This window comes from Pezoporus occidentalis, unplaced genomic scaffold, assembly GCF_034315485.1.
Source record: "Pezoporus occidentalis ecotype Australia unplaced genomic scaffold, CSIRO_AGI_Poc_V1 ctg35, whole genome shotgun sequence".
Taxonomy (NCBI): domain Eukaryota; kingdom Metazoa; phylum Chordata; class Aves; order Psittaciformes; family Psittacidae; genus Pezoporus; species Pezoporus occidentalis.
Genome location: NW_026915483.1, coordinates 6,851,138 through 6,877,309, shown reverse-complemented (window position 1 = coordinate 6,877,309; position 26,172 = coordinate 6,851,138). Strand labels below are relative to the sequence as shown.

Below are 26,172 nucleotides of genomic sequence, written 5' to 3'. Positions count from 1 at the left end.
GAGCCAAAGTGCTTTGAAGTCAGGGAAAGCCATTCATAAACTTCAATGGGCAATGGATCAACCCCTACTGAACAAAATATAAGCAACTGATGGTCCATTTTTTCTTAATAATCTTCTCTGTGTGTGTGAAACACTACTATGTAACATATATTTATCCTATATCGATGTGTGCATATAGTTATATAGCACATATACATCCTTACAAACAATTATACGTGCACACATTGCAGGGAAAGAGGGAATAAGTCTGCTAAGAATATCTCTTTGCTCTTTATAGTGGCTGCAAGCCATTTAATAACTTATAATCGATGTACTAATAATATGGAGTTTGAGAACTGTACCAATTTGGTGTGCAATAGCTACTGGATGTTGATGACAGCTGCATTATGTTCAGGCAGGTACTTAGTAGCAAAGATCCAGCCACAATGGAAGGAAAAAGAAATGAAAAAGGTTAGTTTGCAAATAGTTTGAATATAGAAAAGCAAACAACAATTCCTCTTTTTTTTCCAGAGGGCACACTTCATAATTCCCATTTATGTTAAATAAGAAGAAACATGTTCTAATGTGAAGCAGTGTTTTGTTTTTTGCAGTATTATGAGTCCCAGACCTCGTAGAAAGCTAGATACAATCATCATTATAGGGGACTTAAATTGCAGGTGGATGTTTAAACCCTGTGTACATGTTATTTAAATTTTGCTTATTTACTTTGAATAACTGGAACAAAATGGCTGACTCGGAGATGCTTGCTTTTCCCACTAGGGCTTAAATAACAGGCATGAATAAAGGTAGTCAGCAACTAGCTGCAAGAACTTGACATCAAAAAGGAGTTTGCATGTAGGTAGGAAGTTTTATATTCTGGAATAATGCTTAGAAGTTACAGAGATAATGAAAATCACTTAACAACACGTGAAGAGAATTTTGGGAGTCCCAATTACTACCATGACAAAATTCTTTACGACACAAGAAGCTCTGATATAGAAATTTCAGGCTGCCACCTACTTCTTGCTTTCAAATGATTGATAACTTGGGAATAAAAGCTTGAGAAATAAATCATCTTAAGCAATGATCCAGGCAAGATTAAAAAGGTCTTTATTTTCTTACATATAATTGAAGAGGAATGCAAGAGGTATTTATAACATTTTAAACCTAAGGCTGATACTGATTTAAATTAGATTAATCAGGCAGGATATTATAGAAATATTTATCATTTTGACTGATTTACATATGCTTGCTATTACAGTATTGACATCTATTTGGTAGATTAAAACTAAATTTAGAATTTACGCAAAAAAGGTCTTTTTTTGACCAAAAATCAGTCTATTGCAAAATTGGCTATTGGCCAGGGAAGAAACTCAAGGTTCAGGTAGAAATATCTGTTCACTTTCCCTCTTAGCCCTTTGTGTCGCCATACAAATAGAGAACCTCTGCCTGGTTTCTGGTGTACAGCACACTTCTCTGCTCCCAGGGGATTTTGCTTTATTGTGTCCACTGGCCAGACCAGAAAAGTCATCCTGGTTCAGCTCTGCTTTGGTCATTGCATGTAGTGTAAAAGTAGTATATGCAATGTAGTATTCAAGCTATACGCCATCTCAGCTCTTATGTTCTTCTTCAGGTGTCTGCTTTTGGTTGGCTGTCATGTAATCAGTTGGATGAATCTGTAGACTGAGCCAGGACGGCTGTTTTGATGAGATGTACTTTCTCAAGCAGCATCACCTGCAGATCAGCCTCACCCTTAGAATATTTATGTTTAATTAATATTTTGGCATCCTGGCAAAAAAAAAAAATCACAACTATCATAAGCAGCAGAAGGGAAATAGTGATTTAAACAGTCTGTATCTCAGAAAAATCTGGTTGGGATTACATGGAAAATAGCTTTACCACTAGACACCTACTGCATTTCAGAAACCTGCTGAAAACAACGAGGTGCAATGGCTCCCATGAAAGGGCATCATGGTCCTCTATCATGGAAAATATCAGGCAACCAAAATATAATTAGCATTGTACATTTTGTTACTGTGTCAAGCACAGAAAGCTCCCAGGCACTTTTAGAATAAATAGAATAAATGGAGATAAATGGAACTGAACTCTGTTAAATATCATCAACTAAGACCTGCTTTATTACTGGCAATTAAACAGTGAAAGTCAAAACACAAGCTATCATTATCACTCATTGATTAAAAACCAGTTAGAACATTGCATTTCAAACTAGCCTACCTCTTTGCTCGTTACGCTTTTCAGCATGGGCAACAGCACAATATTTCAGAAATAATTAGGAACACAGCATAAGCGATCAGTGCTAATGTTCTCAAATAAAATTGCCAAAGCAAATGACTATAGATCAGCCAAAAGACACTATTTGAAGCCATCATCTTTTGTGACTATTCAATATTTTCATGATGATCTTTTTCTGAGCAAACACAAATGAAGTTAAAGTCATTTTAAGTAAAAACATCCTAAAATTTAGCAGGAGGTACAAACATAACTTTGTAAATGCTCTATTTTTAAAAAATAACTGCTAGAAATTGAATTGCTCAGGCAATTTTTGTCTCTGGTCTCTGTTTTAAAAGACCTAATATCAACATTTCTGATGTACTGCAAGCTGGCAATGTCTTACTGTCAAATTACTGTTCTTTTCCATTCAAGTAAAAAATGACCTTTATCTGATCTATTCTCAAATAAATGACAGCATAAATAGCAAAACAATACCCAGCTGAAAGGAGGAAAAAAAAATGCAGGTTGATAAGGCTGCACTGAAGTTCTCCTTTGGAGCAGAGACGGAATGGTAAGGGTTCAGTTGGCAGGGCTAACCTGTCCATGGCAGGGCTTAGATCCAGGTATGCATGAAAGGGAAACGTCGCTGTCCATGTTAGAAAAGCCTTGGGAAAACTGGAGAGACCTACCATTATGCTTTTAAGGCAGTCTCTTTCACCTTCTCATGTTGATTCCTGACATCATTTCAATGCTATACTGTAACAAGCAGCAGTACTCCAAAATTAAATTTTCTAGGTGTCCCTGTTAATTCTTGCTGCAGCACGCACTCCAGAGAAGAGCCTCCAGAGCGTGGGATGATATGCCACCTGGGGAGGTTCTGTGTGATATGTCTTCTTGTGTGCATATGTTTCCAGAGGAGACCCAGCAATATTTTTAATAAGCAGATACAAAATATTCCTGTATCTCAGGTACCTGCTCAATTGCCAGGTCTAGTTTAGCTGGCTGATACCTCATTGCCCTCTTAGCTGCTTCCTTTTATCTCTACTTTTATTATTTGTTGTAATCTGACAATTTTAAGAAACAGGAATGCTTTATTGATAAAAAGTAATTTTGATAAAAAAAGTATTTCTATTTTAATCCAGATCTTAATTTTCAAATCAATCCTTTGCCTATGTTATCATCAAAATTATTCTGCAAAACTATTTTTCCAGTTGGGATTTATATTGATCCCTCTATGCTAGTGTATACAATGCTTAGGGCAGGCTTTGGATTCTATCCTTGCACATTATTTCACTTAAACTTGCAAAGCTCACAAAAACTAATCTAAGCCTTATGCCTTCTCACCACTCGAAAACATTGCAGAAAGGATAACATGAGTGCAGGCAGAAGAACTGAGTCCAGGGTCCAAGTTTAGGGCCTCCCTGCACTGATCTCAGTCCATTAAGTTCTCTGCAATTTTGTGAAATTTCACTGTTTGGGCTGGAAACAGAAATAGAGCTCAGACAATCTACATTCTGAATAGCCTGATGGGAGCTTTAGTGCAGGGACGATAATGAAATACAGGGAAAACATTTCGTATGTATTACTTTTCAGTAATTTTTCTCTAATCCAAAAATCACAAAAATGCTGTAATTCTGCAGAAGTCTTACATACTTGGATTGCATATTTTTCCCAGCTACAGTAGGAACTGATAACAGGCTGCTAAATTACTGCTTAATAAACCACTAAATGAGTGCCATCTGAGATAACAGGGCATTAAATGACAACTATTCAGGGAAAAAGTAGAAGTGCAGAAAGAACTGCAAGAGAGCTCTCTGCGTAGAGGGAGATTGGATTAGTCATCTCATCTATGCCAGAGGTGAAATTCAAACTGAAGTAGATTTGAAAAAAAGGAAAGTGGCTTGATGCCATAATGCGCGAAAGGAAGAAGTGCACTCAATGCAGGAGCTGCTTCTCATCATAGCAAACTTGAGCTGGGGCAGAGAGTATTTCAATTATGGGGCTAATATGATCAGTAAAACATAATAAGTGCAACTTCACTCCTCACAACAAAATAAACTGCAGAGTAAAAGTCCAAGAATCTTTAACTAATATAACGGTATTATAAATAAAAATAAATCGAAAGAGGGAGAGGTGGTAGAGAATTTCAGGTTGTAAAGATGAAAGTCCAGGTGTTACTTGAATTTGTGCTCTTGATCCGCTGATTTCAGTGGGGTTTAGGTGTTAAGTGCCTGTCTTCTCATAAGGTTAGGTTCCTGATCAAAACCAGTGAAAAGGCATCATAAAGGTCTATGAGGGACTGACTGCTCTGTTTCAGTCCATACATCACAGCCTGGTGTCATCCATCTGCAAGAAAGGTTGTCCCAGAAGACTGAGAACATATTTGCTTGACTTGTAGTAGTTGGAAAATTGTATCATCTTGACTGATACTTGATGTGTCTGCTGTGTAGTATCACCACTAGAGTTATGTCAAACTGCCTGAAGGCCATATTTCTGGGGAATGACATAATCAATGATAGATACTTCTCTAATTTAGGTAGGTTTAGAGACCAGAGTTCTAAAGAACGTAGGGTATTACGTGTTTCCTCTCTTCAACTATTGTATCCAGCCAAATTTATAACGTCTTTGTTCAAACACATTTATTTTCTGTGTGCTACTATTTCCACTTACATGTTATCTTGAAAACTGTATTAACGTTTTGGTAAAACATCAGTGCAATACAGCATTGTTGGTTTACTTTTTTGACTTGCAGTGAACGTCTGCCTTTGGCCTGAAAAAATTGCTCTTTTCTCAACTTCTCCCTATAAATTAGTTATGTATATGCACAGTGCAGTGTTTTACACATATCAGACTGTGAGATAAAATCTTGAAACAGGCTAGGTTTATTTTAAATATATATGAATTTCAATTAATTTTTCAAATCATATGGTTTAGATTTTTAGCCAAAACTGTAAACCCAAGTTATTTTAAAGCATAAATGATGAACTAGGCTGGATCCTATTCATGAGATTTCTTTTTTTCCCATACAAATATCAGGTGCTTAACTTTCATGTCATTCTTGGTCTATAAAACACAGTAACATGTAAAAATTTAAGGACCTGAGCGTTTAACTTATGAAGGAATTAAATTCAAATCTTCAAAACTTTTGATATACAGCTATCTGTCCCTGGAGGTGCTCAAAAATTGTAGATATGAAGGTTATTTATGTGAAAGCTTACCGAGCTCCTGAAGTTGTACTTCTCTACATCTCCAGAAATTACTACTTTAAACATGCCATAGAAAATCTTGAAAATAGATATGAGAAGAAAAATTAACTTGGAATCCAGATAAAATTCGTGTGGCTTTGGATTATATAGGGGGTGTTTATATATGAATTGTTCTAAAAGGATAATTCCAAGAGCAATAACAAAATTGGGTTTGATTTCTGTACTTTGAAATGTGTTTTAATAATATGGAGGTATTCCTGGTCTCTAGATGTCACTGGGCACTTTTAGTGCTATTGGATTATTCTTAGACTCTCTAAAGAGAAGACATTATAGTTATTGGTCAGTAAGCTTTGCAAATCAGTGGCATCACTGGGGATAAAAGCTATTTCAATTTGTGATTGATATGATATTAAGGAGAAGTACTTTTCTTTAAGGCAAATGTGTGGAGTACATATGCACCACCATTTTAATTGCAACACTACACACAATTTGGTACACCGTCAACTTATCTTCAGGAGAGGCTGGGGGTTAATTTAGTGAAAAAAATAAATGTAGACTAATTAGAAGATGACAAGTTACAGCTGATAAGGTCACTTGTCAGGTAAATATGAATCCAATATCTATTGCATAAATGACTACATTGTCTCTGGCCTAGAGCAAACTATCTGTGTTTCACAAAACCACAAATGTTTACAACAAAGATGCAGAGAAAACTCTTTTCTTTCTCCTATGTTCAGTGTAAAGCAGAATAAACCTAATTAGAATGAGGTATAATGTTATATTCTGCTTTAAGTTGTATTACACCATCAGTGATTTTTGTAGGTACATACTAATATGACTGAAATATGAAGCTGATTAATGCTTAACAAAACATTACTAGGGATTAACCCCTGCAGGTTTTTTTTTCACATTGCCTGCACTGGCATACATTTTTTTATAAGCTGTAGGAGAAGTAATCAATCATCAAAAACTATTTGGCATAAGTGTATGAAGTGAGACAATATTACAGGATAAAGAAATTGCATTCCATAAATCACTTTTGTATTGGTGGGAAGGCCATCTCTGCATGCGAGTCAAAGTTTGGATAGGTTTTACTCTACAAAGTCGTTTCCAGGCTGAGTTCAGGCCACAGTCTATGAGATGGAGACTGTACTGCGGTCTGACTGGAGTGGCAGCCTGGGTATCTATTAGGACAGTGAAACAATATAAGCAAAACCTGTCCAAAAGCACACAGCAATTCTGCAAAGGGGAAGCCAGTGAGCAGGCACTGGCAGCAAAACAAGGGGCTCAGGGTGACATCCCCACCAGGTGAAGCGTGACTTCAGTCCAGTCTGCATATGCTTGTAACAGCACTGATAACCGCAGCTTTCCTGGTATTGCCTGCCTAAATCAGAAATGCAAATGAACTAATGAAGATACAAAAATCAGATTTTATGTAACTGTGGCGCTGGTATGCAAGTGTAAAGTACATGTGTGTGTAGAATAGCTCAGGCATAGCAGTTCCACTAGAAATATCTGCTACCTTGTCATCCCTTTTTACTCTCCACTAAAATGACTAGGGAATGAATCTCACAGAAATAAATGATGTTTCTGGTTTTCCTGGAATTGTATATAATGTTTGCAATATGCAGAATACATCAGATGTCTATCACTTAAAGAGAATTATACTTACTCCAGGTACACATCTAAAAGTCCCTAGCCATTCACTAATTCACTGAAGAATGACCTTTTTGTAATATCTTTTTGTTTGGCAGCAAAAGTAGACAATGTTACCAGGTGCATAATGAAATTGTGTTGCTTATTTAGAGAAAATATCCCAAGAAATAGTATGACAGATCTAATCTTACACACATGTGTTTTGTGAAGAGAAGACTTTTTAAAGCTATTATGACTTTCCTTGCTGTTGTCTTGAATAGTTGTATTACTTGAGTAACCTTTCACTTTTCCCTCAAAACCCTCCTTCTTTTGTACCCAGTTTAGAACCATCAACTACAATTATTCTATTTCTAAAGGATTTTCAGGATGCAGTGGAAGGTGCATTTGTCATCACAAAACTACCTTTGTCCACAAGAACTTTCCATTCTTACCAGCAGAAGCTCACACCATGGTGAAGCTCACACCATGTCAAAGCTCACAGGAGTCTTGATTGAGTGACCTGACTTACATAAGTAGAAATGAATGACTTGAAAGTAATTATAGCGGGCTGAAAAGCAGGAGCATGATGTTTGGAGCTAAACAGTGTCACAGATAGGGCCTTAGTTAGCAGCAAAAGTGATTTAGCAGGGTAATAGTCTAATACTGATTCAATTGCTACAAATCATTAACAACAATAAGCACAGAATAACCAAGATCCACTAACAATGAGACGCAATGTCTGTCAGAGGGAAACGTAGTGCCCCTTTAATAATGAGATTGTAATTAGAATAGACCAATAAAGCATATATTAATATAGGACAAAGGACAAAATACCATGGTATTATGCTATGCAAGAGGAAAGAAAAATATCTCATTGTCAAAATTCAAAAAGGGTCTAAAAATCAAATACATAAAAATAAAGGCCTAGAGATTGGGATAAAAGTCTATAAATCTACTTCTTGATGCAAACCTGATTGGACTTCAGACAGCTTCCTCCTTAGGCTGCCCTACTAGGACTGTCACCCCCAGGTGAACCTTGCACAGGTAGAGGGAAGCAGAGAGAACCAGAGCAGTGAGGGCTCCAGGTCTTCTGTGTATCTGAGGTCTATCTCCACATTCAAAAGTTGCCCTCTTACTTGCTCCCTTCTTAACTCTGCAAAAGAAGCTGTAGATAGATTTATCTCTGTTTGAATCCTAATTATGATAACTATGCCATCAACTAGAGCAATTACTAATACAAATCCTGAAGCGGTAGCTGTGGGTTTTTTCTCCAGTTCCTGAAACCGTATAATTCCATAATAGTTAAACTTTGCTTTTAATTTTAGGGAGAGGGGGGGAGAGAGTTTTGAGTTTAACTCCAACATTTAATGAAAGAATATAGAAAAATTGAGTTCTGGAAGATGGGGGGGGGGGGGGGGGAACAAGATAAAAAGAATTTATTTGCATTATTATTTGATTGTTCAGGACTATAGTCTTATGGAAAATCTACACTTGGTCTGTGATTTTGTTTGTGTTTGGACCTGATAGAGCCAAAACTAGGAAAACTGTAGGATCTGAATGTAATAAGACCAATACGAGGACTGTTTTACAGATGGTACAGATATAATAGCTTCAGTCAAAGAATGGTTCATTGCTATCTTTGATATTTTCATTCATCCAGACCTTACACAAGAGTAAGTACTTACTAGAGTAATCCATCCATATTTTTCTCAGATTACAGATCAGCATGTGTCTCAGAGCTGGCTTCCCATACACACCCCATCAAGCAATTTTAGTGGTAATCACAAGAGTTTCTCTTCCAGATAGTAATGAAAAAATGCCTCACATTCCTAAGAGGTTTATTTTTGTAATGTAGGCATGATAACCACAGCCTAAATAATACTGTATGGTTGGAAATTACTCTGTGAGCTCAAACTCTGTGACAACATTTTCTGTCCCAGGCAAGTGCCAGTGATAATAGAAACAAAAAGATTTTGTGTATAAATCTTTTTTTTTCTGCAAAGAGATTGGAGAAGAAAACAAAACAGACGTTTGAAAAGCCCAGGTCCAGCAATTGTGGTAGCAGGCTCTCCCCAGGAATGTCAAGTAGGTATGAATGCAGTGAATTCCAAGAAGTTTTCAATGTTAATTTCTGCTCAACAAGAAACACACACACATAAACAGAGATCAATAGTCGCTAAATGAAAAAAGAAGTAGCAAATCAATAACTAGAGACATTTTATTTTCGAGCTTCTGCAAACAATGGAAAGGATGATCAGTCTGTGATTACATGAAAGTAGCAGATATTGTTTCAGCTATTAAAAGTTAGTGAGCAACGTCTTCACCCATGTCAGCGCATGCAGATCTGCCGGGTACAAATATTAAACAGCACAGAAATTTGATCTGGGTTTCCATTTCTAAGTAAAGCAGATTTAATAATTTTTTGTGTTTCCAAGGTCTGAAAACAAATTAAATCCTTCTCATTCTTACTCTCCACTTACATCACTTTTCCACTAGTGGAAAATTATACACTGCAGCCGGGTTTCTCTCCATTTCATGTAGGACATGACCATCATTCTCACCATAATAAAGCCTAAGGTTTTACTTGTCAGTCCTTTAACTGAGGCATTGGTTGTGAAGATAAAAAGATAATAAATTTTGCTATTAAACTCCAAGGGCTTCCATGTATTGATAACTATTTGATTACCATAACACTATGTTGGATCAAGATGCAGCAGACTCAACTCTGAAATGGGGGATCTCAAAATCCACCCATGTGGTTTTAGTTTAACATTGATAAACAAAATACCCTGCTCTAATAGTGACCTCTGAGAAACAATGTCTTAAAAGTTAGTTTAAGGGGTAGCTTGCTATAGAAGTGAGAGATCAAACATAGATTGTGGGCTTCTTTATGAAGGTCCCTAGGTGTAAACAAAATCAATGGATGAGGGAAATGCCCTGTGTGATGTGGGAGGCCACAACAGATGTACAGTATATGGATGTGTATATATGTATGTCATATGTAACTGGTCTAGAGTTTTAGAAGCAGGCTCCCTGCCAAATATTCATATTAAATGGAAGAACTATATTCAAATCACATTTTACTTTAAAAAGTGTGTTTCAGTAAACTATTTCAGTGATATGTTATTGTACTATTTTAATGTTGGTTTTTTTATACTTAGATTATCTATTGCTGGCAACAGAAAATGTTCAAAATATTTTAAGTTCTCAATCACCTGCTAATTTTAACTTCTTGGCAGTGATAATAAAGGAAAATTGTATTATCTCTGAAGCTGTTGCAAACAAAAACTGAAAAAAAAATTAATTATTTCTAAAATGCCAGGATGTTATTTTACAAAGAAGCCTTTCCTACAGAGAGATGAAATAACTTGATACAAAACAGAAAGAAATCATGTCAAATCCAAAGCATAGAGGAAAAAATGTAAATGTAAAGTAACTAATAGAAGACATTAGGAAATAGTAATTGTTTAAACCAGTCTAAAAATTGGTTCTGCCTTTCAGACTATAGAAGAGACGTATACACTAGATGATAAAGAAAACAAAAAACTCTAGTAATGACTTCCATGAATTCTAGCATGCTCCACCTAACTTCAGGAACTGTAAATAACATCTTTCTGGCAGCTAAATCCAAGCAACCTAAACTTTGAAAGTGCACCCTCGAAGCACCTGAGCTCTAACCTCTTTTTTACCATATGTCTGTGCACTCAAGGGAATTCAAAAAGGCCTTTTTTCTTGGATATAAAGAATAATAAGGAAGATGCTTGTATAATGTGAGTCTAGCCATGTTATACAGTATTAAATTATTACCATTCCCTGTTTCCAGCTGGCCAGTTTGATGTTACGTGATATGGTATGCTTGGGAAACACAGATTAAAGACAGCTTCAAGGTGGGTTTATGTCTGTTTAGTAAAAAGCTGCAAACCCTCTTAAATTCACTGAATATAAAAGGTGAGGCTTTCAGAAATGCAGAACTTTGCCCTAATTCTTCCCTTTTCAAAGCAAGAGATAAGACTGCCATTACAATCTCTGGGGGCACAAAAGTACCTATGCTGAGTCCTTCTCACTGTCACACTAATTGCCATTAATGTAGGTTGTCACTTCCTTATTGGAGTTATTATCATTGCTGCATTGTCATTTCTTTTTGCATGTGCTTCATTATCATAGCAGGCAAAGCCACAAACTGGTGTTACTATATCCCTCTTTGAATTGAGTGGTGAAGGAAATAGTTATCTTAAACTCCATGGTGCTTTGTAACATCCTCCTGCTCAAGCAGCCAGCAAGTGGTAAAACCAGAAATTGCTCACAGGCTTCCTGCACACTGGTCCTCTTTGTCACAAGAGGACTTGTCCTTTATGTTGTCTTGCACTGAGGACAGAGATTCACATTTCTCACATACTGGCTTATTTTGTCTGATTTTTTGCCCTTGAGTTAGAAACAGTTTGTGGTTCTGATAAGAGACAGGAAATGGAAGTAGTAAAATTGCTTATTCTCATTCTTATAATTAAATACAGAGGAACCAGTTCTGTGTAAGCCCCTCCAGAAATGAACAGGGCAAGCAGCTCCATCTCTATGATTCACCCACTATCCAGTTTAAATCAATATTTTGGATAATATTTTCCAAATGTAATGTCTGCAAAACTGGGTGATGGATTAGACAAATACCTTATTTCTCCTTCCTACCTATAATGTCTTTTTCCTTCATGTTGCACATGTTCTCATGTCTGTTTTGATAACAGTATTTTTCCTGCTAGTATAAAAAAATACTAAGTCCCAAGTTTGCACCTGAGTATATTGTGTGGCAGTTCCCAGAGTACTGTTTTTTAGCTGGGATGAGACTGGCCTATGTCAGACCCAGATAACTGATCCATTGCATGTAAAGGTAAAGCAAGTGAGGTACCAGAGGAAGATAAGGGTGAAGGTCATGCCAATTAGCAAAACCTTTATGAAGTTTTTCTCAGGAAAGAAATTAGGTAAAGCCTGTTAACATCAAATCAAATAACTAATTTCATAGTCCATCCTCTCTAAACACAGTCACAGTCCCTCTTCCTGTGTCTTGCCAATAACAAACAAATTTGTAGTCTTTGAAATGGCAGGGGAAGGGCTGCCCACCTCTCCATAGCTCAGCACCACTCTTTCACCTGCCCCGGCACTTCATCTTCGGGGCATCAGGCATGGTCTTTTGCTGGCTTTGTTGTACCAGAGTATGTTTGTTGTGCACTGATGTTGGGAAATGAGCTGAATGACATGGCACCCCATAAAATGGAAACAATGGTTTTTCTTTAAATGTCACTTTTTGCTCTTGTGAGAAGGTCATGGAGGTACCAGTCATCCTCTTCTGCCAGATGCTTGGAAGTAATTTACAGAAATACAGCTTTCAGGGTCATTGTTTCCCAAAGTCACAAAAACTCTCCATGTTGTCCAATGGAGACCTAATTATTATCATCTCTGACTCATCAGTGGGTCTCTGAATGTCTCTGGTTGTTCAGAGAAACCTTAACATTTTCAGGCTGGACTAGTTTATCTCCACAGTTCACTGTTAGAAATAGCAGAGATGTCACTTGTCTTAAAATATATGGTCTGCTGTTCCATTCCTAAAGGTGCTGTTATGCTAACAATAAATCTGCAAGAGACTGCAGGCAGAGTCTGGGATGTGATGTATTCAATATTCATCATGCTGTGACCCAAAGGAGTATGAGGGCACTTTACATCATGAAATTTCTCTCCTTAATTTAGCAGTTTCAAAATGATGGGCCAAAATACAGCCTGGGAGGTTGCGGTTGCATCTTCAATTGAATTTAAGCCAGTAAGCCAAAGGACTGTGTAAAAATACATTTACTGCCTCATTTTCAAACCAAAGGTTCAGACTGTCTGGTTTGGCTTTTAATATTTATATTGTCTATAGCTAATTTTAAGAGCCTGATAGCTTTTACTGACATTTTCCTTTTTCCTCATCTTTACCCCTGGAAAACCTATTTGCTTCCATGATGGGGTCAAGACAATCAGCAGAGCAAAGGAGAGTTGCAAAGGCCATCTCTATATTCAAGACTGCGTGTTTTTATTTGAAGGGCAGAAGACACCAGGAATCAGATAAGAAAGGGGTCATGACAGCCTTTAGAAATGGGAGGGACACAAAAAATTTGCAGAAGCTGTCCAAGAGGAAGACAGAAACTGCAGAAATAATGAGATAACTCCTTTTCTTGAACAGTAAAGAGAATTGAAAGAAGGAAGCAGGGAAGCTCAAATATTTGCTATGAAACTGGTGCCAAAGAAGGACTGTACATAAGCTGCTGTGTAAGGAGCTACCAGTCGACTTCTGTTTCCACAGTGTCATATACTTAGGTCAGACACTGGAAAATCAAACTCTGCCAGTTTCTCTTCTTGCCTAAGATCTGCAACCAGTATTTACCCTGTATTCCTAAACTGAGTAATAGCAGAGGGTGGGAGAATGGATTTTGCGACATATTTATGATCAAATTATTCTTTGCATTAGAACATAGGGCAGAATTCATAAATCCTTTTAGACAGAGAAGCCATGGAGGGACCAGAGAGACAGATGGATGAGGCGCTTGTTGTGTGGACAACATGCTGTAGAATCAGGTGTGGCACCCAGTTCCAATCAGCAGTCTAAGCTGCAACTGATGGATACTTAAGACAGCTTCCTCTCTCAAAATTATATTGCTGGCAACCAGCCTTGCACAATAAGTCCAGAGAAAGGAGCACAAGCTCCTTTCCTCAAGGAAAATTTGAGACAATTCTGGTGCAAAGTAAAAATTGTTTCTTTCTTGAGCACTTTGGACACTTTACTGTTCATACCAGCTTCTCAAACTTCTGTCTCAATCTTTAATCCCGAAAGAGAGGGCTCTTTCTTAACATATTAATATCAAGTGACGTTTAAATCCTAACAATAGTGTAAGAATATAGTGGTCAGGCCTCCTTGTAGCAAGTACACAGAACTTAAAGTAGTGATCTCTGAGTTTATCTTAATCAACATTCTTGCCTCTGGTGCTCTGCTTAGATCAGATTATCTCATTTAAATAACAATGGGTTATGAAAAAAAAGTCTAATCTGTTCCCTTGCTGTGCCACTGTATATGCATACATTATTTTATTTAATCTCCTAAGGCACTTGCAAGAAAACCCAAAGACCCTTGTCAAGCCACATAAAAAAGTCTGCTGGAATATAAGGATGGGAGGGAATATTACTCTTTTGCAATCTTTCCATATAGAGAGAATATAAAGGACGATTAAGTAATTGAATTAGTGGGTTTGGGGGGTAGTAACACCTAACTCTGCTGTACAGCCCATTTAATCCTTAGATTTATCTCAATATCATTTTAATACCATGTCTGGTAGAACTGAGGTAGAAATGAAGAAATGACTGACCAATGTCATCTAAGAACCTGAATTACCTTCCAAGCCACCAGCCACAAGACTGCTCTGACTAGTTCCTAATTTTCCCACTTGGTCCTATCACTCCTAAATTGATGTAAACAGTCTGTGTAATAAAGAAGTTTTGCAAACAACTACAGGTTTGACTGTTACAATCAAGCATATTTCAGAATGCCATGGAGTGAAAATCAGCATAGCTCCACTGAAATCAATGGGGTTAATTTATACCCAGGTGTAAATTAACTTATCTCAGTGAAGACAGTGGGAGCTTTTGCTGTTCCTTTAATTGACATCAGGTTCAGGACAAAGGTGCAGCTGAGATCTACTCTTGGTGCCTGGGAATAGGGAACATTGAGATTTTTATCTATTGTTAAGTCTTCACAAAAACACATTAACGTAAAAATGAGTTGCTAGTATCTTTTAACTCAGTTGGCTGAGGATACTGGTCTCATTAAAAGATGATCCTCCAGCAAGTAAGATGAAGATGACAAAATGTTTGAAAAATGAAAGCTTTGTAGAAAGATGTGAAGGAAAAGGTTATATTTGGAAATACAAAACATGGTATAAAAATATCTTGTCCATCACCAAGCTGTACTGCAACCCAGTGATTCATATTCCAGGATCACCACCTACTTCAAAACTGCTAAAAGGAATTATAGGGGAATTATAGGGGAATCCTGAACTCTCAACGGTTGGTACAAGTCCTTTGCTTAGACTGATAAAGAAAGAAATGATCTGTAGGAAGTACTCAAGAGAGCTGGTAGATGCTGTGGTGGTGCAGTGGGCAATTAAAGGGAAGGCTGGGGTTCTAAATAGCTTGTTGTGTTTTGTTTAGCATATCTGGACCTAAATAAGTAACTGCCTGCTTGAAATCTCTACAAATGCTTTAATATGAAGTCCTTAACATGTTGGCTGTTTGTTACTGAAATAGACATTTAATATTGATTTAACACAGTCTGATCCTGAGATTTATATTTTTACCTGGTATCTCTTAGATAAAATATTATCTAATTTAATTTAAATATTTAAAAATGCTACCGAGTCTGCACTCTGATTCTGTCTCTTCCTTTCAAACAGCTGCTGACTCCTGCACTACATAATTAATTTAAGTATTGTTTGAGGTTACTTTAATACAATTTTCTCGTAAGCACATGAGTAACATCCCAGCTATTTAGAGTTCAATACATTAATTGAAGACAAAAGGCAGTTGTCATGGTTTCTACCACAGACGAGTGTGACGGGTCAGGTCATCCCCAAATTCATTATAACCTCAACAATTCAGTTACCATTTTGTGTCTGTTTTTAGATGAATTTGTAATGAGTCACATGAGTTAATCCCATTTATATGGTTTTATGAAGAAGGATTGTCAAGTTATGTGCTTTGAATTAGAAGAAAGGTTCAAAAAAGGATGAACTCAGAGTACCAAACCCTCACTGTGAACAGTGCCCAGCCAGGCAGAAATGAACATTTTACCTCACAGTATGTTAGCAACATGCTGATGTTTTAATTAAGCACAAGGGATATTTAAGGAGAATGACGTAAAACAGTCTTGCTTCCCCCAACCACACTGCCCTCTGAATACAACCTGAGGACTGACAGGATGCCCAGCACTTGGTTCAGTTACAGGATAGGTTGCATGAGGGTCTATCATCATGCCAACAGGAGGCTAAGAAGGAACATTTGCATTTGCTTTGGTCATTAAGCAAGATTTTCTTTCATTTTTAGTGTTTATATTTTGATAGTCCTTATGATTCTTACCTATTTTGAACTTCATACATGAATGCTTTTATTTGTCTTCAAGTTAAATGTGATTTCAGTCGGGCCCTTTGCTAGTATGGAGGCATTTGAAGGGCATGCTATTAACTCTGGAATTTAAACCATCTATGCAACATTCCCATACACCTCACTAAACAGTTCTGGCTTTTAATCCACTCCATTTGCTGTCTTGGGAGTTAGTCATGCTATGGCTAAGAGATGTCTTTCATGTGTATATTGTTAGCCAAGTGACAATAAGTACTTTTTTTTCAATGTTACAGTTCATAATATTTTTTAAAGCTATTACCTGGAGTACAGCTTTCTTATGATCTTGGAACGTGTTTTCCTGGTTCAAAGGCAGCATCTTGTGTTGCTTAAAATTAAAGCATGTCCTAACGAAAAGCTCCTTAGTCACTTGTTCATGCGAGTAAGTACTGTTAGTTTTGGTAATTGCTTCTCCTTTCTAGAAGAATTATGATACTGATAAAGATTTATCAATCACAAACACTAATAGTGGAACATTTTACCTGTGCTGCAGCTCATGAATGGCAGCAGACTTATTAGTTTCCATAGCAACACCATCTCCACTTTCCAAGGTCAAAAATTGCTCCCATCCAATCAGTGGAAAATAAAGGGTGGCCTCCTGTGACTACCTTGATATCCTGTAAAAACAGGAAGAGATATCAAATAATTAAAGTGCAGATTCAAAATAAATACTCAAATTTTCCCCATGTAAAATCATGTTCGACTGTACCATTTTAAGACATTAAAAATGCAATAAATAGTCTAGATAGGATCATCCCAGCATGAAAAATCATTCCCAAATCACACAAAGCTGGCAACGAGATCAATTAAAATCATGCATATTGTTTGAGACCCATCCACCCACTCCATGTGGTACAGAGATCACTTGCACCGAAGTGAGTTTCTCCAAATAAGAAAGAAAAATTGGCCAAAAGTTTCCAGATTAGAAGAAAGTAGTTGCAAAAATGTTGCAAAAGTCTTAAATCTTTGTAACACTTTATGATGTTTCTTGCCCTATAACAGTATGGCTTCTGTTCCCAGAAACTATCCTTTTGTGAAGGTACTGCAACGTAAGCAGGTACTAATGCAAAATGGTAGGTCTCATATGGGATGAGAGGGCGACACAATGTCATATATACACTATGTAAAAAAAACAACCAAACTTCTTTTTTGTTGACCTTTATTCTTCAGAAATGAAACATTCACCCATAAGGATTTACATAGCAATTTGCTTTAATTTGCTTTGACATTTCAGTCAATATATGATGAATTTAACCAGGAAAAATGTTTCTGTTTGGCCTACACTCCCAAAGGGCAAACTAGTAATTTACTGTTGGGAATCAGTTCATAAAACAGCTGAAACCAGAAATCACTTAATAAAATGGGTTTACAAAATCATAAAATCATTCTAAACCTTTTAAGTGCTGAAAATTTTCCCCTGAGAAATACATTTATGATCCACACTTACAGATCCATATTATCTTCTCACTTATCTCATTTTTCATACCAGTGTGAAAACTTACCATACAGGCTTGCCCTGAAACTTATTGTTAATTTGAGTGAGAAAGACGGTTTTTTAGAAAATTAAAAAGTTCAACTCTTTTGAAAGTCATTTCGCTTCTATAAGGGACCTAATTCTGTTCTTAGGTTATAAACTTCACTTAAAAATAGTAGGTGGTCTCAGGGGAGACACATGTAAACCTGGTGCACCTTTGCTAGCTGCCATTTCAGGCAGGGAATGATCAAACCTTGACATAAGCTTTCACGATTTAACAAAAAAAAAAAAAGGATGGAAAAAGCAGAGTTTCTTTTAACCTTCTATGAGGTCCTACTTCACACACATCTGGGGTCTGCTGAAGCACTTCACGCATTTAAAAGTATAAATGGCTTCAGCCTTGTAAAAAAAAACAGAAATTTCATTCAATGCTTATTTCAAGAGCATTTCCCAGTGCTGCCTACTCTGGTCCCACCCAAATCCTTTTCCTCAGGATTTCTCAAACAAGTCCCATTTCTGGTCATTGCACATTTGGTGTGTGAGTTATTTTGTGCAGCTCACCTGAAATCCATTTTAAAGGTACAAGAGTTGCCAAAGGTAATTATAGCTCAAAAGAAAAAGGACTTGAACCCTCCAATGTTACTCATGTTACCCAGAGGAAATATTCTGAATAACAAAAAGAAACACCTATAAAATCCAACTAACTGACCAGATCCATTCTTTTCCAAGACACTTGCCCTTTCTTACAAGGCCAGATCCTTCTGAAAAACTCTCTGCCTTCTATTCTCTTTCTGGGTTATACATGAGTTGTTTAAAACTGAGAAGCAAGCACCCACTGCTGTCAATATCCAGAATATACACCCAAACCTCTTTGTATTCATATCAGGTATTGATCAGTCCTCAGCTCTGTATTTTTATGCTTCTAAGATTGAAAATTATGGGGCATTATTGTAAATATATATATATATACACACACATTTTCTTTAAGTAACCCAACTGTTTTACTTGTTTTTCTCTGACAAGCACAAGGACCTAACTGGCAAGCAGGCACTTAATAATTTTTACAACATCTTTGCAACAGCAGCTTCCATGGGATTATTTACTGTCAAACTAAATCAAGAATAAATGAAAAAAATGAAATATTTATAGCATAAGAAAAATCTGGTTCAGACTAGAAATCCCAGGCTGGCATTAAATCAAGAAATGTAACAAGATAAATTGTGCCATCATACTCTTTGTTTTCTGGATGTAACACTATCACTTATTCTAATTGTTATGCCACAGTTTGAACAGTCAGTCTTAGATAGATAGATGGAAAACAAAGTATGTTAAATATGATCATGGGGGAAAAATTACTTTTCCCCCTAAAAATACTGATCACATGTCCATTTGTCAGCAGTATATAATTTACAAATGCATTTTTATGAAAGTAGTCAGCATAATTTTTTGTTGTTTTCCTGCTAGAAAGGACAAATCCATAGGAAAGGACTCAACCCTCAAATACTTTTTAGCTGTCACTTTTTCTTCTCATCTGTGGGGGAAGGAAAGATGTCTGTCTATTCCTGAGACATCCAAATGCCATGTCTGGGACATACAGGGGTATATATGAGATGAAGAGCTAGAAACACTGTAGTGGATAAGGGTGGCTGAAGTGAGTATGGGGGAAATACACCGTTCAGCTATGGCTCCGCAGGCAGAACAGTACCAAGCTGCTGCCTGGATGGGTTGTGCAACAGCCACTTCTCATTGCAAATACCTTGAATAATATTGTAAGAAAGAGCACAAATGTACTGCTTTCATGAAACATTTCTTTTCAGATATGTGGAATATCGAAAATTTCAGTCTAAACATGGGATATAGGTAGATGTATATTAACTTAGTGGCATTGCACTTTTAACACAGAGGGAAAGGCTTTTTGTCATGTGTCTGAAGCTTGCAGTTGTATTGTTGTTTTACCCTGGAAATGGAATTTAGAAGGAGATATGTTATAGATTAATTTATTAATTAAAAAGGTCTGACATATATTTAGTACATTAGCATAAGCATCAATATTTTCTTCTTTATTGAGCTGAAGCTCAACCTTGTTTGTAGCCTTTAGGTTTCAAGACCTATACCTTCTTCAACTGCTTATTTTTTGAGCAGCAAAACACAAGATCAAGTCTGTGACAAAGAAGAAAATGCATTTCTGGTGTCATCTGATTTTTCATGAAAATATGCACCATTTCACTTTTCTGCCTGTTAGTTTTGTAAAAGCTAGACAGAGTTGGTTCAGGTGGCAAACTGACATCTTTCTGAGGTAAAAGTTGTCAGGCAGTGGGGATGATGAGATTTTGCTCTTAGCTAAATTCAAGCAAATTGACATTTTTACCCATGGCAAAATGTAGCTATGTTATAGAAATAGCAACTTTTTGACCTGGTGAAAGGAACAGTGTTTAACAACAGGGATTTGGGATTAAATTCCACAGTGGTGAGGGCAGAAGAGCTTCATTCCAGGGCTAGTATATTGGTGTAACCACCTATAGAAAGAGATCTCTTGAATGCATATGGGAGGAAAAGAATAAAAATGTGAAGACGCTGTAATCCAGGGAGTGCATGCATTGCCTTTTTATTCTGCAGCCTCAGCTTTCCCTCCCACCAGCTTCCACACATCTATATTATCTTTTGAATTTGGCCTTACATACTTCTGTATTCTTCATCTGCCAGGAAATAAGCTGAGTCTGTCCCAGCTAGGCTTGCATTCTTGGCACACCATTGCTCCTGATCTCTATATTGTTTCCTGAGCACCTGATTTGAAGGCACCTAATGTGAATTTTCTCATGAATGCCAATGATATACAGCTACATTTTTCTTTTCTAACTTTTTATCCCTGAGGCTCTTTCTGCCCTCAAACTATTTTCCAGATATCCATAACAGACTGAATAGCAAACACTTGTAACTACCAGAGCACAAGCAGAAGCAACCAGTTTCACAGTCTCCAGCAAGATTTACCTATGCTGGTTTAGTACCTACTGCTTATTTAAAATTACTGAACCATATTTTGAAGGAGGAAAGTACCCCATGTTATTTAACCAAAGTTTTTTGATACTGATCACTCCTATTCTTCCCTTTTCACAAATAGACTTAGATATTCATTTGTTTTTCACTCCTGACTGCTGCTGCTTACTTTTCCTAGGGAAAAAGAAAATATTGTAGCTTATTTGCAATTCAAATTCAGTACAAAAAGCTTTTGGAGAAGGTTTAAATCTTCTGTTTTCAAAACTTTTTCCTAAATCCTAAAAAGTTCATTGTTTTTGAGGTAACATTGGGACTTCCATTTGGTGTGACACTGTAGATGCTTTTGTTTCTCAAACTTGAAGCACTTCAATGGCATGTTGCTGTTGCAATGCACTAGTAAGGTATTAGTGAACTAAAATATGCTACCAATTTACTTTCACCAAAACATTACACATGCACTGGTTTAATGCAATAGCACAAACATTTGTGTGGGCATTCACAACTGTAAGTAACTGTGTCTCGATAGGAGAGAAGAAATGAGAGAATTTCCTGTATTTAACCCAAACATAAAGACTGAAAGATATAAACCCCAGTGTGTCACATTGTTGACTAATCAGCATAAAAATGTCTTTCAACACTAAACTGCTGAAGCCGTAATGAATATAACTGTTGTAATACAATCACAGCCCTCGTGCTTAACCAAGCCTTAGGAAAGCACAGTAAAGATGCAGTTATTCATATGAACCATGTCATTTGGAGCTTATTTACTACTACTTTGATATTCTTTTTTTCAGTTTATACACAGTATGCAGTGCCAGTAATCATCCTGAAAGGGATGTCTTATGGGCTTCACATACTCACATTGTTCATGCTCCAACACTGCTGGTAGTGTTTCCTTGTAACTTAGGAGGCATAGGCATATTAGCTTTTTATATATGTATGTGTCTGTATGTATATATGTATGTGAGTATGTGCATATATACAATGTACAAACATAGGCATAATTTGACTCAGTCATTTCAAATGTCTCTTTTTTTGACATACAAAATTATGGTGCTATTTCTGCTCTTTGCAGTGATACATACGATAAATAGAGACAGAAATTTCTGATGGTGTAGTGGGATAAAGCTGGCACAGAAGTTGGTTTTGTTTGAAAAGTGGTGAAGTCTTTTCTATTCATTATAAACCATTGCTGGTCTATTGGTCTCTTGCTCTGGGAAGCATAGAGCAAGTATATTTAGTCTGTGTGGAAAAAGGTACTTTTGCAGACCTGATATACTGCTCTTCAGGGTATGCCTTCACACCTGCAGCACTGGGCTATGCCAAAGATTGTCTTCAGTTCATACCCATTGACAAATCCCTTCCAGGAAAATGAAACTAAAACATGCTAAAACTAAACCAATTAAGGTTGTCACTACTCAGAATGGTAATTGGCATTCAAGTAAACTGCTTATCCCATTACCAGAACCAGAGGACCCGAATTTTATAAGCTATAAATAAAATCCCAATAATTGTATTCCTCTTTATAACACCTTTTCCATGGCTTCCATGTCCCCTTCTCATACCTGACTTTGTGTATAAAGATGTTATGGTTCAAGTCAATTGAAGACATATATAGTTACAAAGTCAATATATTACTGTCATCTCTATGACATGGAGGATTATGTTTTGGAACATCATCTATATGTAAGACAGTCAAAATTCAGGCAAGTATAAAAAATTTGTTGCTTAATTAAGTAAGGAACATCGTGTATCTTAAAATATTCAGTGAATTATTATTTTATTGTTAGTCACCCAATTTTACCCCATATAATGTAAAAAGCAATTGTATCAGTTTACGTAGTTTAGAAATATGTCATGAACATTAGCATTTATTCATTACTGATATTCCTGGAGGCCGCAGCAAGGATCAGCAACCATTTTCAGTGTGTAAGCTCCTCATCTTTAAGATCTGTAAGAAATGTGATACCAAGAAACATAAGGTCTTATACCTGCTACAGCTGTGCTTCAGTTCAGCTATATGTGTCCAAGTGCTTGGTTCTCTGTTCCTAGCAGAATTATCACTTCTGATTTCAGGAAAATCAAATTTGTATCTGACATATGCATAAGTGCCTTTGCCAATGGATTTTCAGCCTGCAGCTCATAAAAGGAAGCTAGGCAGTAGCAGAGTGAGGAAAAGTAGAGTAATAATTTATCCTATATTGCTTGATAGAAAGAAAAATGTCAGCCACAAAAGCTTCCTGGGGCAAAATGGATAACTTTGAAGAAAGATTTGCAGCAGTGAGAGTAGCAGTGATTTAGCAATGACTGCCATGTTTCCAGAAAGAAGGCAAAGCTTATTCAAGCTTAGGATTTTCTGTAGGTGACATGTACAGTGGTACTCCAAAAGGATACGTGCTATTGACCTACCATTTCTTTGCATTAGCAGATACACTGATCCTTGAGGCACTGCTGGAAGAATTAACCTCATATACAAGTTTCCATTTTACTTTCCTTTTTGTTTGCTGTTTGAGTCTTCTGCTGTATAATATGTGGTATGTATGAAGACAGTAAAAGCAAAATTTATTATGTATGTTACTAGACTTGAGAATATGTTGAGTCCTTAGCCTTACTAACAGCCTAACTCCAGATGGAGTCAAGATCCCCAAACTTCCACAGTGGATTTTCACTGGAAGAACTGGGAGCTTGGGCTGGCTTACTCATATTCCAGCCATTGCCCCTTCTGGACATGGCAGCTGTGTGCAGTTCTGGTGTCCTCAACATAAAAAGGATGTGGAACTGTTGGAACAAGTCCAGAGAAGGGCCATGAGGATGATCAGGGGACTGGAGCACCTCCCATATGAAGACAGGCTGAGGAAGTTGGGGCTGCTCAGCCTGGAGAAGAAAAGGCTGCATGGAGACCTCATAGCAGCCTTCCAGTATCTGAAGGGGTGCTACAAGGATGCTGGGGAGGGACTATTCAATAGGGACTGTAGTGGTAAGACAAGGGGTAATGGGTTAAAACTTAAACAGGGGAAGTTTAGACTGGTTATAAGGAAGAAGTTCTTTACTGTAAGGGTGGTGAGGCACTGGAATGGGTTGCCCAGGGAAGCTGCGAATGCTCCATCCCTGGCAGTGTTCAAGGCCAGGTTGGACAGAGCCTTGGATGAGATGGTTTAGTGTGAGGTGTCCCTGCCCATGGCAGGGGGGTTGGAACTTGATGATCTTAAGGTCCTTTCCAGCCCTGACTATTGTGTGATTCTATGATTCTATTACCTTCCTCACAATGTCAGAAACAAGATCTAATGCTACCTTAGTTCCAACACAATGCTTAGGACACAGTGCTTGATCATCTAAGCCTTTTCCTCCTCATCAGAACAAAGGTGACAGAGCTCCCACTCTTTTATTTTCATCCTTTCCCACTCCTCTTCATCCTTTACCACCAGTAGAGCACTAGGAGTATCATCTGCCATCAAAATTCTTATACACTAAAACTAGAAATAATCACAGTTGTTAATATTTAAATTACTTTGTATATGCTGAAATGTTATTCTTTATCAGAACTGCCATAAGTCCAAATTCTCACACAGTACCTGACAATCAGAATACTTTAAAAACATGGCAGAAAGATGTTAACACCTACTACAATATGATGGCAACCTCACCCATAACTAGCTTCATGTAAGGACTTGGGTTATGACTTCAATACTGCTCCTGAGTCATTCCAGTTAGTCTTTCTGGTATAGGACTTTCCAGCTCAAATAACTGACAGGACTGCAAGGGCCAAATACAACAACTCTAGCCATTCTTTAGCTAAGACCGTCCTGCTCTCATTTAATCTCTACATATATAGAAATGGACAGTCAATCATCCTATGAAATCTGTTGTGTAAGTTCTGATAAGATGAAAATTTCACTTTTCAGAGTTTTCTGTGAACTGCAGAAGAGAATATTTTCTACGAGAATTAAAGTTTAGAAGTTTCCATCATATAGATTATTTCCCACAACTTGAAGAATTCCTACTAATCATACAAAACAGTCTACAGTAACCACTGATCAAACATTGGAACAGAAATGTCTGATAAAAAGGTTTGACTGAAGTGTAAGTGTAGATCAATTTTCAGTTCAATACATCATGAAATACATTTTCAGGAAGTGTTAAGTTTACTAAACCTGACAATACAAACTAATTATCGCATTTCTTTTAACATACTCACAAATATTAAAGCTAAATGTCTAGATATTACCCAAATGCCGAGACTGAAGAGCATACATTATTCGTCACAGATGAAAAGTTTTAATATCTACTTCATACCTCTGAGAAAAAGCTTAAGAACTCTAGAAAATAGCCTTCCAAATATTATTGGTGTAATAATGAAAAAAAAAAAAGAATTATTCTATTCCAATGGAAGCTAGTAGCAAAATTCCCATTTCTTGAGTAAAATAGAATCAAAATTAGAACGTCATCAAAAGATACTGTGCAGGTTTCTTCAAGGATAGGGATGTTAATAAAGGAACTACTGATAAACCTTTACAATGGTATCTTGAAGACTTCATCTCTTTCAAGATCTCTTGCAGAGGTTGTTTCAATATGAGCCTTATATCACAGGAACACTTTAATTTGTGCCACCATAAAGTCCGCTATTCCGTGTTTTCATTTTAGTCTTTTTCTTGCTTCATATTTAATATCCCAGATCTTTTTATTAAAATCCATATGAAAGGTATTGTTATATCTTTACAGTGCTCTCCTTTCAAGCAAAATAATATCCTTAGTAACAATGCATTTAGTTCTCCATTTCTTATATATCTACACCTCCAGCTGGTGGCTGTGAAGGGAATCACGTTGCACACAGTGACTGATGCAGTCTCAGGTCACCTCACTTGGTACCTTTTACTCCAGCCAGGGTTGAACTGCTCTGTTTCCCAGAAGCCTAATAATAAGCCTCTGTCTTTCTCTGTAAAAGACACCCAGCCGATGCCTTTACCTGACAGTCATTCATCATGCTAATGGCTGAGGGGATTTCCCTGAGAGGGCTCACAAGATCTCATATGATCAGTATGCAGCAGGAATTTACCATTTACTGAGAGACCCTCTTTTTATTGTTCCTGGCTTGTTGATGTATTATATATTTACCAGCATAGAATCTCATTTGTGGTTTATTGCTCTAACATCTGAAATGATCTCTCTCTTTCTCATTTCACTGTTGCTCATCATTTGTTATTCCTCCTAGTTACAGCCAGCCAGCTTCAAGTGCTGGACTCCCAAACCCAGTAAAGGTGCCAGTCGCTCATCATCATAGCACCCGGCTAGCAGCTTCTTCTACTTAAAAATAATACTGTTATGGTCATTATTAAGAAACTATTCATTTTTGTTTCCTCTCTTCTGGAGGAGAAAAGGGAGAAATGATGTGCTTGGCACAAGCAATGAAAGAAAGCAGGACATAATGTGTTGTGAAGGGTATTGAGTGGGTATTAAACACGACAC

General features: G+C 37.0%; 1 protein-coding gene across 1 annotated transcript in view; it reads right to left on the bottom strand.

Moving 5' to 3' along the window:
- The window catches only part of LOC134169623 (contactin-6-like), a 146,611-nt gene that overhangs the window by 101,161 nt on the left and 19,278 nt on the right, over nucleotides 1–26,172 (bottom strand). Inside the window, 1 exon segment of the mRNA XM_062630363.1 lies at nucleotides 16,724–16,858. Coding sequence (XP_062486347.1) covers nucleotides 16,724–16,778 — 55 coding nt within the window. The 5' untranslated portion in view covers nucleotides 16,779–16,858.